Here is a 12392-nt window from a genome sequence, read left to right on the forward strand (position 1 = left end):
CGGCGATGCCAAAAGACAGGCCTCCAACGCCTCCCCCAAAACCCACACCACTTATACTTTCGCAGCGAAATGGTCAAGGGAATAGCAACCGTCCAAGGGCTGACTCAAGCCCACGCAGTCCCCGCTACAAAAGTTTTGTAGCTGAAGATGCTGATAGGAGGGCATTCAACACTCATGCCGAGGCCTGCCATTGCGGCCACTACGATGGTAAGCCAAATTCTAGAGGACATGGTTGCTCGCGCCCTCGTGGCTATAGAGCACATACAACTCAAAATCTACCTACTCATCAACCAGGTCTGCAAAGAGCTCAGGGCTCCTACAAAAGACAATACAAAAGCCTCTCAACCCAGCGGTTAAATAGGGGGTTATCAGGAGGGAGCCGGTACAGGACTGTTTCAAGGCCAGACCAGCCTCGTCCAAGTTTTGACCCTGACCATATTGGAGTATGCTGCAGGAGCACTCGCGATATCCCTTCTCAGGCCAATGCGCCACCCAATGTTCCCGTGAGGACTTCATCAATCCCAGAGAGTTTCTCAACCGCGGAAGATGATCGTGAAGGAGACTCAGGTGTCATGGACCGAGATGTTCTTCGAGGCTTGCATATTGCGGCCTCGGCGGCTTGTGATGAAGAAGTAGACACGTTTGTACGCAACAAAACTGGCTTACGGCTTCGGCGATTTCTTGCAGACCTGATGGTTCTTGAGACTTTACGTGATGTTCGACCCGAAGAAGGCGAGGGTCAAGGTGCGAGACGGAGAAGATCAACTCTGAGAAAGCTGAAGCAGCAGGTTCGTCGATCTCGAGAGATTCGAGAGCTTGGAATGGCAGCTTGATGGAATTATGGACGGCCCCGATGACACTGGTATCGATAATTTTAAATTGATATGGGAATGATGAGTTTATTGATTGGGTCTATGGTGCTGGATTGTTGGTCTAAAGCAATATGGATATAACAGAAGAATCCTGCATATATATAGTGCTCTTCGTCTCGAGGTAACATGTCATAATTAGATTCCGTTCAATAGCTTATTTAATTTTTTTTGCCTTTTTTTTTTTTTTTTTTTGCCTTTTTTCGTTTCGAATAATATCTCCTCGTGCGCATCGGTATGTTCTACTTGTATAGATCCAAGGTAGATGGACCTCTTGTGATAAGCATGTCTATCACGATTTGCTCCTAGCACAAACAGCACAGCGCATGTAGGTACCAAGACAATATAGTTTAAATCCCATTTTAGTTGAGCGTCACAAAACACCATCTCATTTCTTTCTAAGGTTGCGCTAACTAGGTAGTTGAAGAAAAAGAAAAGGGTAGGTAGGTATCCTAAGTTGGGGGAGCACATATACATAAAACTCGCCATTAATCTCTAGAAAAACAACGAGACTGGCAATAAATGAAAGGGCCATTACAACGAAATTCGTACAATCATTTGCCCTTTTAGCCACGACTGACAGGGGGGTTCCTTTCTCTCTCTCTTCTCTCTCTCTCTCTCTCTCTCTCTCTCTTGTTTCTTCTTCTTTTTTTTTTCTTTTCTTTTTTTTTTTCTTTTCTCTCCCTTTCTTGTTCCTCTCTTGTGCATTAAAAGAGAGCAAACGTACACCAAAGCTCACCTTGCCATGCTCGCTTGAGAGGCAATCAAATCTCTCCATGCACCAGCTCACCCAGGGCTTTACTCTCTTCCAATATGCCCCTTGCTTCTTCCAGTGAGACCTGCATGTCCTCCATGATCAGCTGCACGCCCAGCTCCGGCACCAACACCGACTGGATAAAAGCCGGCGGGCCCCTTCCTGCAATGACCTTGTCGTGGATGGCCTTCTTCTTGAGCATGTCGCTAAACTCCCCGACGAGGTAGTCGCACATCATGTTGAAGCCTCGCGGGCCGTAGTAACCCGGGTTGAGGTTCTCTTCCTTGTTCATGGACCGGCCTTTGCCCAGCGAGATCTTGTCTGCCAAGGCGGTGCGGTAGTGTGATTCTTCTTCGCCATTGATGATGCCGAGGAGACGGCCCCGGTGGCTCTCGAAGCGCTCTGTCAGGCTCTCCCACTGGACCTCGGGGTAAGATTTCAATTCGTACGTCTCCTGTGCTGATGTTTTCCTGTGCGACTCGCAGAATTTGGTCTGCATCTTGACGCTTAGTCGCTGTCTGCCCTCTGAGAACTCCTTGAGCTGTTGCATATCGACTGAGGCGCCGCACCAGGGACACAGCGCCTGCCCGTCTTTTGGAGCTTCCTTGTCTGGGAAAATATCCCCGAGGGAGCTGAGATCGCTGCTACTGCTGCCCGCATCGGACAAATCGCCATTGTCGATGTCGTTGACGCCGCCGCCGCTTAGTCTTTTACGCATTTTGAAATCCGAGAGCTGTGCCGGCATTACGAATCTCGCCGGTGGTGGCGAGGGCGACCCTGGCGATGCTTCCCTCGCCTTCTGAATTTTAACAGCAGCATTTTTCTTCGCCAAACGTAGCAAGGGATTTTCTCTTCGCTTTTCCTTTGGCTTGGTTTTTTCAAGCTCGATATCGTCAATGGTAGACTTTGGCTGACTAAGAACCGCAGTGTCACCGTTGCTGTCACCGTTGTTATCCCCATTGTTGTCATTGTTGTTGTCCTCGTCAGTGTCGCTGTCGTTACCATAATGAATGTGCAGCAATCGTTGACGAGGCTGGCGTCGTTTGATGGGAGACGAAAAGTCGTCAGAATCTGGTACGATGAACTGGGAGCTCTTTCGAACCGACTTGATAGCACTGAATTCGGGAGGTCGAAGTACGGGCAATGTGGGCTCTTCTGAGATTGGGAAGCGTCGAAGTTTGGGCAATGAAGGTTCTTCTGAGACTAGGAAGAGTTAATCATTGCGCATGGTACTCATATATACTATTATACAGACCTCTGGACTTTCGGCTTTCCTGAGAATTGAGGCTCCTCCTCCCAAAAGTGTTTTTCACTTTGGGTTTCTTTACGAAACCCTGGCTATTCGTAAAATGACTAGCAGAGCTCGAGGGTAACGCAGATGTGTCCGGCTCGTCGAGCGCATTTTTCTTTGAGCTTCCCTTGTCAATGGAAGTGCCAGACTGTCGTTTCCTCTTCCTGGTACCGGGCTCTACCTCAGCAGATTCTCTTGGGAGCTGAGATGCTGCTTTTGTCTCTTGAGATCTTGTTCGAAGACTTTGTCGCCTGCCGTTTTGATTTGACGATGTGAAATTGGTAGCCGAAATTGCTCCTCGGGGAAGGGCTTCTGAGTCCGAGCTGTCTGCGTAGAGACGCGCTTGCTCGTTAGATTCTAAGTTAGCTTCAGCGGTTTTGTCGTCGTTGTTGTCGTCGTCATCGTCGTCATCGTCCACATCGCTTGACGCAAGAGGGGGTGCAAATATATCTTCAGGAATGGGCTCGGGGATTTTGAGCTGAGAGCGTCCCCCTCGGGGCTTAGAGTCTGATTTGTGTGCAGCAGTCGTCGTCTTCGCGGTGGTTGTTGTTATTGCTGCTGATGATGATGCTGCTGCTGTCGTTGTTGTCGTTGTCGTCGTCGTCGCCGCCGCCACGGTTGTCGTTCCGTTGTTGGGATTTAACGATTTAAGCAGATGGCCAGGCGAGTGGCGAATGCTTAGGCCAAGCCTTCTTGCAGGAGGCGTAGTCATGATACCTTCTCCTAGTTAAAAAAGAAACCTCCAAAGCCAATGCCCCTCGGAAGAAGCTCCGAGCTCCAAACGGGGTGTGGCCACACAACCAACGGTTCTGCCACCAGATTAATTGCGGCAGCTGCTCTGGACAAGGATGAAAAGTCTGCAAAAATGAAACCCCTTGGCCAATTGCGTTGTCTTTCGGTTGGGGCCTTGGTTTTCAGACGTTACACCGCGCGTCCAGTTTCGACGCGTGAGGTCTTCCTACTAAAGTAGGGAGTTTTGCTGCTTAGTTCGTTGATGTGTTGGCACTGCGGTAGACTAAGTAAGACGGTGTCTTTAGGCAGAACATCGCTAAAGCTTGGATATCGAATTGGCGGGGTCTGCGTTGTCACAGTGAATCCAGCCGATCCCTGTACTGGACAATCTCTGCAATGCCGATGCAACTATAAAATCGATCAGACCTTCTCAGCTTGCAAATCAAAAGCCATACAAACGTGATATAGCAGGATTTATGACGCTATTGTAGCAGCTCTTGTGTAGAGGCCAACGTCGAGTGGCCAGCCAATTGCTACAGCGCCACCTCTAATTGGTGGCGCCCGCTGCAAGCCACTCTGCAGGGCGAGTCGACCCCTGGAAGGAAGGCCCAGGGCTTTGATAGATGCAAGCTCCGAAACTCTTCACCACCAACTACAGGCCACAAGCAAGCAAACAAGGCTTGGCTGCAGAGGCACTTTTATATCTTCTCCCAGGACGCAGCTGGCTTGCGACGAGATCGAGCGGTAGCACTCACTATGGCGCTTAATAGAAAATATGCGGCACTGCCAGACCTAGTAAGCTCCTGTGTCAAGCACGCAGCAGCTCAGCTTCTAACTCCTCCAGGATTGTGCCCCAGATATCTACGAGACTCCAGAGTTGACCGATGACAACTCTATAGTTCCGGTAAGAACTGCGCACTTCTACATTTTTTTCATACTAATGTCTACGAATCTTGGTTAACGATCAAATCAGACGACTGCAGGTCGAACCCTTTCCGACGATGAATTCGGTGTAGACGACGACTCCCAGAACATCTCGCGGTCGAGATTGCGCATTAATGAAGCGCGCTCTCGGTTTTCCCCCGCCACTATTGATATCAGCGGAGCAGACTTCTCAGACCGTGTTGACGGAAAGCGGCGATCGTACAAAGCCTCCAGCCGCCGCCAACGGATACTACAAGACGGGACAGAGGAGCTAGGAGACCTTTCTGATGATGACGATGCGGAAAGCTTGGAACGGAAGATTGCTCGCCTGAAGCGAGAAGTAGAAGAGACCAAAGACGAATATGCCAAGCGGAAGGCAGCTGCAGCCGGCGACGACGATGCCTCCCCGGGCGACATACGACTAGAATCTCTAAGCCAAACCTTGGATGACCTATCTAGACGCTCTGGCATCACCAGCGTCAAGAAGTTCGATCTGACAGCCTCCAATGCAGATGAACCTGCCACGGAATCACTTGATGTCGGACCAACGTACACCATAACCTACGCACCCACTTACGAACAAACGCATGCACTTGCCAAAGCTGCGGATTTCGATCGCAGGCTGTTAGTTTTAGAGAGGAGCCTCGGCATCAGCTCGTCGTTCATGCCAGAAGCTGGAGAAGGCGGGCTCCCTCGAGCAATCCTACCTACCCTCGACTCTCTAGAGAAGCAAGTTTCGGCCCTGTCGCAGGCATCAACTGCCAACCTGGACACAATCAGCCGCCGAGTACGAGCACTGGCCTCTGAGCAGGACAAGCTAAATGAATCACGCGAAAAAGCTAAGGCTCTGCGGGAAGAGCTCGGCAAGCACGCAGGGTCCTCGCCAGCTGACACCTCTGAGCAAGAGGCTAAGATCAACGCCTTATATGCAATCCTCCCTACAATTGAAAACCTTACGCCTATACTGCCCCCTCTCCTCGACCGTTTACGGTCACTTAGAGCCATTCACGCCGACGCCGCAACCGCCAGCCAGACCCTCGACCAGATTGAGAAGCAGCAGGCGGAAATGGCAACAGAAATCAAACAATGGAAAGAAGGCATTGAGAAGCTGGAAAACACTGTGACCAGAAGCGACGAAGTCATGAAGCAAAATGCAGAGGTCTTGGAAAGCTGGGTAAAGGGCTTGGAGCAGCGATTAGAGACGCTGACACAGAGCCAGTAGGACTGATGCTGTATTGATACCCAATTGAGATAAAGTTCAAATAAAAGCAACCTAGACTTCACCACCACCCCTCCTCACCAATACTCCAGTTTTATCGGGGAAGCTTTGAAATGGCTTAGGCCTATCACGTGGAGGCCGCAAGCGACGATGTACATAAAAGCCTCTCCAGCCGCGTGCGTCTGTTTACTAACCCTCATCGTTGTCAAACCACGATTCTCTTCCAGAACAAGATACAAATTGTTCGCCATCTAGGGTGCTGTAAGTGTAAATTTGTTCTTTATACCTTTTTGCATCTCGCAGAATCCTAGTCTAGTATGATGTTTCAAATTATTAGCATGTATTACCTGATTGTTATGATGCCACGTTTTATCACCAAGATCTCTGATCCTAGACTCTTTGACTCATAGTTTCATAAATGCCGCCCTCCATTATAGGAAGCGTCTACGCTAACAGACTTGATGAAGATATTCTTAGGATAGGCAGCTTTACTTGATTTTCACACAATCTGGCAACATTTGAAATTTTTGACGCTTCTTTTCAACGCATAAATTCATTTCGGTACACACTTTCTATCATGACATCATCCGCACCAAAGTCACCGCCCGGCCACTTCAGCTTGCTCTATTTTGCCAGCGCCAGCTCTTTTACAGGCAAAGATTACGAGAGCCTGTCTGCGCCTATATCTATTGGAAAGCTCTTTTCCGAACTGGAGTCGCGATATCCCGGAATGCAGGCTAAGATACTCGACTCGTGTTTGGTAACGGTCAACCTGGATTATGTAGACATTCCCACGGAGGGCGAAGAAGGCCTGGTGATCCAAGAGGGAGACGAGGTTGCCATAATTCCACCAGTTAGCTCTGGCTGATTATCTGGCAGTGCATTCGTATTTGTGACAAGCTTTGCGTTCTCTTGGTGGCTGCGGATTTGTCCGTTTGTTTAAAGAGAGGTGGACACTTTCTGAGTAGAATGTCGCCAATGTCAGATATTCGCAGCTGGATCCTCTTGCTCCGTCGATAGCAATGGGTCCCGCTCTGGATCACCTCTATCGGCCTGCCGCTGGAATGGCGACTTCCATCGATATATCCATCCCCAGCCCATCTTTCCTGATTTCCATATCTTCCGCACCAAGACCACCGACGCCGCGACAACCAGGACAGCTGCCAACGTAGCCACAATAGTCACAGCAACCGTGAGCCCCATCCTAGATGAAACGTGGCATCCGAGAGGCCTCGTCCTCACCTCCCATCTTTCATCAGGGTGCGGGCAAATTTCGGCGTCAAAGGCTGGTGCGAGAAATGGAATCGTATGTTCATTTGGCACGCATGACCATGTCTACGCAAGCAAACGTCAATACACCTCTTCGAAAAAAAAGTCAATTGCGCTCACGGCACTGAAACGAGCATCGTGGCGAGCGAGGTGGTTCATAAAGGGGACTCAGGGTTTTGCAAAGACGAGGCTCACATAAGGGCACCAACTGCAGTCGAGGCGGTCCAGACATCCTCCACAAGACTGCTGAGCCCAACATCGTTGGAAATGTTCGTCCATAGAGTTAGCGGGAGAGTAATTCATATTGAAAGCTTCGAAAGCCCTGTGACGTGAATCATAATTACTCATTGTGATGGCAATCAGGGAGTGAAGAAACCCAGTCTTAATATGCGTTACTGGTAGCTAGGCCAAGGCCTGGCATGGTTGGAATACTTGAAAGTATCGCTTGGAGAATTTAGAACGCAACTCGTATCATTATAAGCTTTGGGTTTCCAGAGGCTACATGTATGCAGCGTTTCCCGGATTCGGAAGATGGTGCGGGGAACAGGTGAGCCGCGATGGCCCAGCCCAGCAGCACCATCAGCCACGTTTTGAACCTCATACCAGTATTTCAACAATGAGATACCATCTTACAGAGCACAGCGTCTATCAGCTATTCATGTTCTCCTATGTTCTATGAACACTTAATCAACCATCCTCCTTGTATCATAACAACAAACGCTCCAGTCTACATGTATTCTATGATAAAGTCTTCTCGATAAGTCCCACACTCAGAGAAGCAAAGCGATTGCCTCGCACGGAGCCAACGAAAGTTCACCACCGCTCACTTGGCTCAAGTTTCTGTCACTAGTGGTAAACAGCACCTCTTTCGGCTTATCGTCCATCTTCCACGTCACCGCATCCAAAGAAAAGTTGCAGACAATCAGCGCAGCCTCCCCGTTGGTGGCCCTTCTCTTATATGCAAATATCTTCTCGTTTGGCTCATCGATGAGCTCGAAGCTGCCGTAGACGAAGATGTCCTTGTACTGTTTGCGTTTCTCTAGGACCAGTCGATAGGTGTGATACACGGACAGAGGCTTGTCTGTTTGAGAGGCGGCGTTGACCTCTTTGTAGTTGTCGTTGACGCGCATCCAGGGCTTGTCGCTGGAGGTGAAGCCGGCTTGGGGGGTGGTGTCCCACTGCATGGGCGTGCGGGCGTTGTCACGAGATTTCTTTTGGTATTCTGCTTTGACTAGCCGTTTGATATCTTCATCAGGGCTGTCTTTGTATAAGCTGCATGTGAAGAAAGGTATTAGCACATCGTCGGTATACTAATTGTCCATCCGAGATACATGTACGTATGTTTGGGGTTTGCTCAGCTTACTTCCAGTGGTTGACGCAATCAACATCCTTATACTCCTCAATGGGCCATTCTTTAGGAACGTTGGTCATGCCAATCTCTTGTCCCTGGTATATAAACGGCGTGCCAGCTTGAAAAGCATGGAATACAGCAATGAGCTTGGCGCTGGCCACGCGATGCCCAGGATCATCGTATGCGAAGCGGCTGATTACTCGTGGCTGGTCATGATTTTCTAGGTAGAGGGCGTTCCAGCCGTTGTTGTCGTACATGAACCTCTGCCATTTGTTGACCACGGTCTTTAGCTTTGCGAGGGTCCATGTGCCGGGGGAAAACTTGCCCTTGGGGCCATAGTCGAGATCCATGCTAAGTTTTTTTTTCCTAGAGTTAGCTTTCATGATAATTACACTCGTGGCTGGAAAAGACTGATGATTCTTTATCGTGAGGAGCTTTTCTGTTAACTTACTGCTCAAAGTAGAAAATCATGTTGAGCTCTCCGCGGTCAGCACCAACAGCCTTGATGACTTCGCTCTCGTCTTGCACGCAGGGCATTTCGCCCACATTGAATGCGTCGTACTCCTTTAGAATGGCGCCGAGCTCTCTCAGAAACTCGTGGCATCTCGGTCCGCATGCGTAATATTCATGGCCCCGATTAATCACCTTGTCCGAGTCTGGGAACTGTTGATCTTTGCTGATGAAGTTGATAACGTCCATACGGAAACCGTCTATCCCTCGACCGAGCCAGAAGCGCATGATATCGTGGACTGCTTCACGCACTGCCGGGTTTTCCCAGTTGAGATCCGGCTGCTCTTTACAGAAGAGGCGCAGGTAGTACTCATCCGTTGCTTCATCATACTCCCAAGCGCTGCCTGAAGTTGTAGCAAATCAGCATCCAACTGTGTATCTTATCTCATTCCACTTGCGGCACTCTCCTACCCTACCGCAAGGTTTTCATGGCAAAACATGTCACATACCCTGGAAGTGGCTTTCCCAGTTGTTTGGAGGCTGTCGGTTGCCCTGAGCATCATACTTGGGCGGGCGCCAGATGTACCAGTCTCTGAATGGATTGGTTTTTGACTTTCTTGATTCTCTAAACCACTCATGCTGGTCGCTTGTGTGGTTCACAACCAGGTCCAAGACCAGCTTCATGCCACGCTCATGGAGCTTATCCTTCAGCTCGTCGACATCGCCAATGTTTCCATAAACGGGGTCTATAGTCTTGTAGTCGCTGATGTCATATCCCTGAGTGCATTTTGCTGATCAGAATATGTTAGGCAATATAGGGTAGCCGCTTAAAGACGAGAGTTTCAAACCAACCATGTCTTTCTGGGGGCTCGCGAAGATGGGCGACAGCCACACAATATCAACGCCGAGGCCATTGAGATAGTCTATACGTGAAATGATGCCTTTGAGATCACCGGTTCCTGACCCTGTGGTGTCTTGGAAGGATGCCGGATATATTTGGTAAACTGAGCTTTCCTTCCACCAAGTACGGAGTTGTTGTGAAGCTGAGCCCATGATGGATACTTTCTTTAACAAGCTGATTTTTTATTTATAGATTTCGATGAAGCAACTGGATTAAACGGCAAAAGTTTCAACCCCTCAGCAATACATCTAAGAAGTATCAGCTCTTGAGAGAATATAGATACATGCACATGGAGATACGAATCCTTTTAGCTATCAATGGAACTGTAGCAGCATGCGGGGGTCGCGGGGCACTGAGCCCACTGCGCAAGTGCACTATGACATTGGCTACCCCCCATATAGTGGAGGCTATTTCATCATTGTAGGCCCGTTTAAACACCAGACCGCTCGAGATATTCATGGCTACGTGTACATATTACTATGGAGGGAGAGGTGGCCTAAGGCTGCAGCTCAGGCATGTGGAACAGCCGGCCGGCTCATTGAGGCACATCTGGAGTTTCAGCCGCGAGGCGTTGTTTGGGGCTGATGAGGAGGCGCCGGATTTCTCTCCGCGTCTTGCGCCGAGTTTTCGGGCAGCGGTGGTTGCACCATCCAAGTACAAATTTGGCTCTATAAAGATATGTGTATGTGTTTATGCACCTGTCTGCCTACCTAGTAGTATTTTGGGGAGAACAATTCGGCTCAACGACCATTTGTCTATTACCAGGTAATTACACGTACTGCTATCTTTAGTACATGTAGGTTAGCAGTAATAAATACATCACGAGTGTAGCTGCTACCTGCATTTCAGCATGCCTGGCGTTACCAGCCTGGCGGTGCTGCTGGATGAATTTGGCGTAACGGACATTGCACGCGGGTTTCAGGTCGCACAGGGGGATAAATCGAGGCTAGCGGCCGCCTGACAAACGATTTGTATTTGCGACCAACAGACTACATGCATGTATTCATATTTGGTGTCCCCCAAGAGATCCAAGACACAGGTCTACATAGCATCGTCTACTGGGTGCCGGTAAAGGTTAGCAAAGTTGGCCGGCATCCGTATGTAACTATGGGCTCTCTATGGCTGTACAGTCGCGCGCAATGGCACTTCTGTACGTGCCCTCCATCCCGCTTATCTCACCACTGTTGTGACACAGGAGTCAGACGACTGACATGTGCTTCCATTGGTGTCACGTACAGCAAGGAACCTTGATCCAAAATGAAGCCTCCCATCTTGCTTGGCGCTGAGCTGACCAGCTTCAACATTCACTTTGGTACAAGGAGGGGATAAATACGGCGTTAGTGCCTCGGCTACGTGAGAAAACCTCATGAGCGAGATTATATGTGCCAGGGTGCTTCGGACCAGCTGAACCGGGAGAATCTCATCGAATCAGCGCCTTGGTTCTACTCTGCTCTATTCCATTTCGTATCCCATTCCGTTTCGCATTTTAAGCAAACGCAGGATAAGGGGATATCTCTATCCACATACGCACAGAGTCTATATCAAGCCCCCCTCGATGTGGGCTTTTGCGTACATGCTTGGCCATCAAGCTTCTTTTGGTTGGTGAGACAAGAGGCCCAAACACAGGTCCCGCGGTCGTGATCAAACTTTATGAGGCCGCCGAAGTCGACAGGGTCCTGGCCCGTACGCGGCTACTGGTAAACGTGCTGGATGCAGAGCCCCGGGCTAAAGTGGGTTAGGCGGTGCAGGTGCCGGCGACGGCGAGATGCGAAGTGGATGTGAGACCGTCAGCATGGACGGTTACAAAGTACGGAGTACGCGGTCTAATAATTCACGGGCAGCAGGGGAGGGGTCCTCCAGAGATGCGAAACTCGCGAAGAAAGTATCGAGAGAGCAGCGAGGTTTGGGCGACTTTCTGTTTTAGAGCAGCTTCACAAGAGAGCGCCTATTTATTTGTTACCACAGCTACTTCTGGGTACTACGTATCCACATGGAATACGGCGAGCTGTGGCCTGGTGCATCACCAACTCAATGAGATGAGATGAGAGAGAGGGGCAGCTGGGGCCAGAGAGATTAAATGAATGAGCAGCTCTGACAGGTGCCATTTGATTTGATTGAGCTGATATATTTGGACGGTACCTCGTACCAATGCAGCGGGCTCCGTTGCGGCTAACTGGCAGCTGGTACTGCTACCAGTACTAATACCTGACAGCGCTCCGTAGCGGCGTCTGCTGGGTGTGTATTGGCAGGTACTAGAGTACTAGAGCACGCCTGAAGTGCCGTAGCCGCGGAATCATGCCCACTAGCCGCACCTATCTGCGGGTGTCGTGATCCGCAGCCCCGGGCGGGGAGAACGTCATTTGTCCCATATTTGGCAGCAGCATCACAATCACATCAGCCTGCGCGCGCTCGTCTTGGCCGCTGTGATTGATTGGGCTGCCTGATTGATTAATTGATTGACTGATCGATTGGCTGCTGGACAGGAGCATCCGGATGTACTTACAAGGGCTAGTGCATGGGCAGAGCAGCCCGCCGGATTATTGTGCACCGTATCGTGCTAGAGGCCAACAATTCGGGTTGGGCGATCCCGTTTGATTGGCGCCCATGCAAGTGCCATACTACTAGTACTGCA

General features: G+C 50.0%; 6 protein-coding genes across 6 annotated transcripts; 3 read left to right on the forward strand and 3 right to left on the reverse strand.

Moving 5' to 3' along the window:
- Positions 1-5: 5 nt before the first annotated feature.
- Positions 6-833, forward strand: TrAFT101_007138 (uncharacterized protein; the record flags this gene model as incomplete). The annotated part of the gene is made up of 1 exon (XM_024898657.2): positions 6-833. One exon carries the CDS (start codon positions 6-8, stop codon positions 831-833), a length of 828 nt encoding a protein of 275 aa, XP_024756685.2.
- A 340-nt stretch (positions 834-1173) lies between these two features.
- TrAFT101_007139 (uncharacterized protein) lies at positions 1174-4101 on the reverse strand. The gene is made up of 2 exons (XM_024902795.2): positions 2879-4101; positions 1174-2826 (listed from the first exon to the last, which is right to left on the reverse strand). Exons 1-2 carry the CDS (start codon positions 3624-3626, stop codon positions 1634-1636), a joined length of 1941 nt encoding a protein of 646 aa, XP_024756684.1. The 5' UTR covers positions 3627-4101; the 3' UTR covers positions 1174-1633.
- TrAFT101_007140 (uncharacterized protein) lies at positions 4043-6654 on the forward strand. The gene is made up of 4 exons (XM_024901138.2): positions 4043-4441; positions 4491-4550; positions 4620-6050; positions 6257-6654. Exons 1-3 carry the CDS (start codon positions 4403-4405, stop codon positions 5790-5792), a joined length of 1272 nt encoding a protein of 423 aa, XP_024756683.1. The 5' UTR covers positions 4043-4402; the 3' UTR covers positions 5793-6050; positions 6257-6654.
- Positions 6000-8707, forward strand: TrAFT101_007141 (uncharacterized protein). Its single transcript, XM_066127971.1, has 2 exons — positions 6000-6050; positions 6257-8707. The coding sequence occupies exon 2, from the start codon at positions 6367-6369 to the stop codon at positions 6655-6657; it is 291 nt and encodes a 96-aa protein (XP_065984085.1). The 5' UTR covers positions 6000-6050; positions 6257-6366; the 3' UTR covers positions 6658-8707.
- Positions 6317-7509, reverse strand: TrAFT101_007142 (uncharacterized protein). The gene is made up of 2 exons (XM_024908864.2): positions 7254-7509; positions 6317-7124 (listed from the first exon to the last, which is right to left on the reverse strand). Exons 1-2 carry the CDS (start codon positions 7404-7406, stop codon positions 6771-6773), a joined length of 507 nt encoding a protein of 168 aa, XP_024756681.1. The 5' UTR covers positions 7407-7509; the 3' UTR covers positions 6317-6770.
- Positions 7611-10020, reverse strand: TrAFT101_007143 (uncharacterized protein). Its single transcript, XM_024908863.2, has 5 exons — positions 9712-10020; positions 9369-9636; positions 8861-9263; positions 8422-8760; positions 7611-8330 (listed from the first exon to the last, which is right to left on the reverse strand). The coding sequence occupies exons 1-5, from the start codon at positions 9910-9912 to the stop codon at positions 7829-7831; spliced, it is 1713 nt and encodes a 570-aa protein (XP_024756680.1). The 5' UTR covers positions 9913-10020; the 3' UTR covers positions 7611-7828.
- Between the last annotated feature and the right edge of the window lie 2372 nt (positions 10021-12392).

Source organism: Trichoderma asperellum, chromosome 4, assembly GCF_020647865.1.
Source record: "Trichoderma asperellum chromosome 4, complete sequence".
NCBI lineage: Eukaryota > Fungi > Ascomycota > Sordariomycetes > Hypocreales > Hypocreaceae > Trichoderma > Trichoderma asperellum.

Excerpts from the sequence above, each read along its gene's own strand:
- TrAFT101_007139 (XM_024902795.2), bottom strand. The coding sequence starts at position 3,626 with ATGACTACGCCTCCTGCAAGAAGGCTTGGCCTAAGCATTCGCCACTCG. Across the intron at positions 2,827-2,878 it reads GGAAAGCCGAAAGTCCAGAG|TCTCAGAAGAACCTTCATTG; the intron begins GTCTGTATAATA and ends AACTCTTCCTAG.
- TrAFT101_007140 (XM_024901138.2), top strand. The coding sequence starts at position 4,403 with ATGGCGCTTAATAGAAAATATGCGGCACTGCCAGACCTA. Across the intron at positions 4,442-4,490 it reads ATGCGGCACTGCCAGACCTA|GATTGTGCCCCAGATATCTA; the intron begins GTAAGCTCCTGT and ends TAACTCCTCCAG. Across the intron at positions 4,551-4,619 it reads ATGACAACTCTATAGTTCCG|ACGACTGCAGGTCGAACCCT; the intron begins GTAAGAACTGCG and ends CGATCAAATCAG.
- TrAFT101_007141 (XM_066127971.1), top strand. The coding sequence starts at position 6,367 with ATGACATCATCCGCACCAAAGTCACCGCCCGGCCACTTCAGCTTGCTC.
- TrAFT101_007142 (XM_024908864.2), bottom strand. The coding sequence starts at position 7,406 with ATGAGTAATTATGATTCACGTCACAGGGCTTTCGAAGCTTTCAATATG. Across the intron at positions 7,125-7,253 it reads ACTGCAGTTGGTGCCCTTAT|ACATGGTCATGCGTGCCAAA; the intron begins GTGAGCCTCGTC and ends TTGCTTGCGTAG.
- TrAFT101_007143 (XM_024908863.2), bottom strand. The coding sequence starts at position 9,912 with ATGGGCTCAGCTTCACAACAACTCCGTACTTGGTGGAAGGAAAGCTCA. Across the intron at positions 9,637-9,711 it reads CGAGCCCCCAGAAAGACATG|GGATATGACATCAGCGACTA; the intron begins GTTGGTTTGAAA and ends AAATGCACTCAG. Across the intron at positions 8,331-8,421 it reads GATTGCGTCAACCACTGGAA|CTTATACAAAGACAGCCCTG; the intron begins GTAAGCTGAGCA and ends CTTCACATGCAG.